This window comes from Pongo pygmaeus, chromosome X (genome assembly GCF_028885625.2).
Source record: "Pongo pygmaeus isolate AG05252 chromosome X, NHGRI_mPonPyg2-v2.0_pri, whole genome shotgun sequence".
NCBI classification, from domain to species: domain Eukaryota; kingdom Metazoa; phylum Chordata; class Mammalia; order Primates; family Hominidae; genus Pongo; species Pongo pygmaeus.
Genome location: NC_072396.2, coordinates 8,882,950 through 8,884,473, shown reverse-complemented (window position 1 = coordinate 8,884,473; position 1,524 = coordinate 8,882,950). Strand labels below are relative to the sequence as shown.

The 1,524-nt window shown below is 60.8% G+C and overlaps 1 protein-coding gene across 1 annotated transcript; it reads right to left on the bottom strand.

Annotated features, from left to right (window-relative positions):
• Positions 1 to 505: 505 nt before the first annotated feature.
• On the bottom strand, positions 506 to 1,322 carry LOC134102852 (variable charge X-linked-like). The gene is made up of 2 exons (NM_001427461.1): positions 1,072 to 1,322; positions 506 to 881 (listed from the first exon to the last, which is right to left on the bottom strand). The coding sequence occupies exons 1-2, from the start codon at positions 1,168 to 1,170 to the stop codon at positions 594 to 596; spliced, it is 387 nt and encodes a 128-aa protein (NP_001414390.1). The 5' UTR covers positions 1,171 to 1,322; the 3' UTR covers positions 506 to 593.
• Positions 1,323 to 1,524: the final 202 nt, after the last annotated feature.

Genomic DNA, 1,524 nt, shown 5'->3' with positions numbered 1-1,524 from the left:
CCCACACACCACCTCTTCCTCCCTCCCTCCCCACACACCACCTCTTCCTCCCTCCCTCCCTCCACACGCCACCTCTTCCTCCCTCCCTCCCCACACACCACCTCTTCCCCCCCCCCTCCCCACACACCACCTTTTCCTTCCTCCCTCCCTCCCCACACACCACCTCTTCCCCCCCTCCCTCCCTCTCTCCCCACACACCACCTCTTCCTCCCTCCCTCCCTCCCCACACACCACCTCTTCCTCCCTCCCTCCCCACACACCACCTCTTCCCCCCTCCCTCCCTCCCTTTCTCCCCACACATAACCTCTTCCTCCCTCCCTCCCCACACACCACCTCTTCCTCCCTCCCTCCCCACACACCTCCTCTTCCTCCCTCCCTCCTCACACATCACCTCCTCCTTCCTCCCTCCCTCCCCACACACCACCTCTTCCTCCCTCCCCACACACCACCTCTTCCTCCCTCCCTCCCTCCCTCCCCACCATCAGAGAACACGGAGTCACTCAGATCAGTTTGCAACACATTCATTTTATTGTCATCAGCAGGGGAAGCACCCTGCTGGTGAGATCTCTGAGGTCTGGCGCCTGGGCCTGAACTTAGTCGCTGCTCGGGGATATAGGGGAGTACTCGGCCGTCCACACACTGGGTAGTTCTTCCAGCTGGGTCTCCTGACTCAGTGGGTCGTGCTGGGACCCCTCGCTCACTGGCTCCTCCGGTGGCAGCTCGTGCTGAGGGAGCTCCTGGCTGGGCTGGTCACGGGGGCCGGGTGCCGCTGCTCCGCTCCCCGCCTCAGGTGCCGTCACAGCCACCATCTTTTTCGCAGCCCTTTTCTTTCCGCGTCTCCCTCTACGAGCGGCTTTTCCCTTCTCGGCCACCTGGGTAGTCTGGAAAGACAACAGGGAGATCACAGAAGGGCTCTGGTTTAGGGACGAGATGGAGGAGGCCGGGAACAGGGACGTGTCCTCAGAAGCGGTGTGGGCCGGGTTGGGGGGTTGTGCCAGGTGAGGACAGGAGAGGATTCTTGTGAGGAAGGAGGCGAGGGGAAGACGAGGAGGAGCTTGGTGGGTCACTCACCTTCTTCTTCGGGCCACTGGGGCTCGGCTGAGAGGACTTCCTCTTTTGTGTCTCCTTGGCCTCGGCGGGAGGTCCCGAGGCTCTCGGCTTTGGACTCATCTTCCGCAGCTCAAGGTCTCGCAACAGTCAACTAACTCCAGGCTCCCTGTATATACCCCTCCCGCGATCCCAGGACAATGTGGCGATCACGTCCCTGAGCTGTGATTGGTCAACATTCCACTACCCAGCCAATGGTAGCCCTGGGTGGGAAGGAAGGCCTTACACGTCACAAAGCACCATCAGGACATGGCGGAGGAAGTCGTAGGGGGGTGACATCTGATGAAGAAGGCAGGGTGCTCTGGTTGGAGAAAGGGAGATTTGGGTTAGCACCCCTAAAGATAGTTCCCAAACTGACATGTCACCTCTCCTAAACTCCCCATGCTCAATTTTGGCAGATCATGGGGCAAGGGAGGA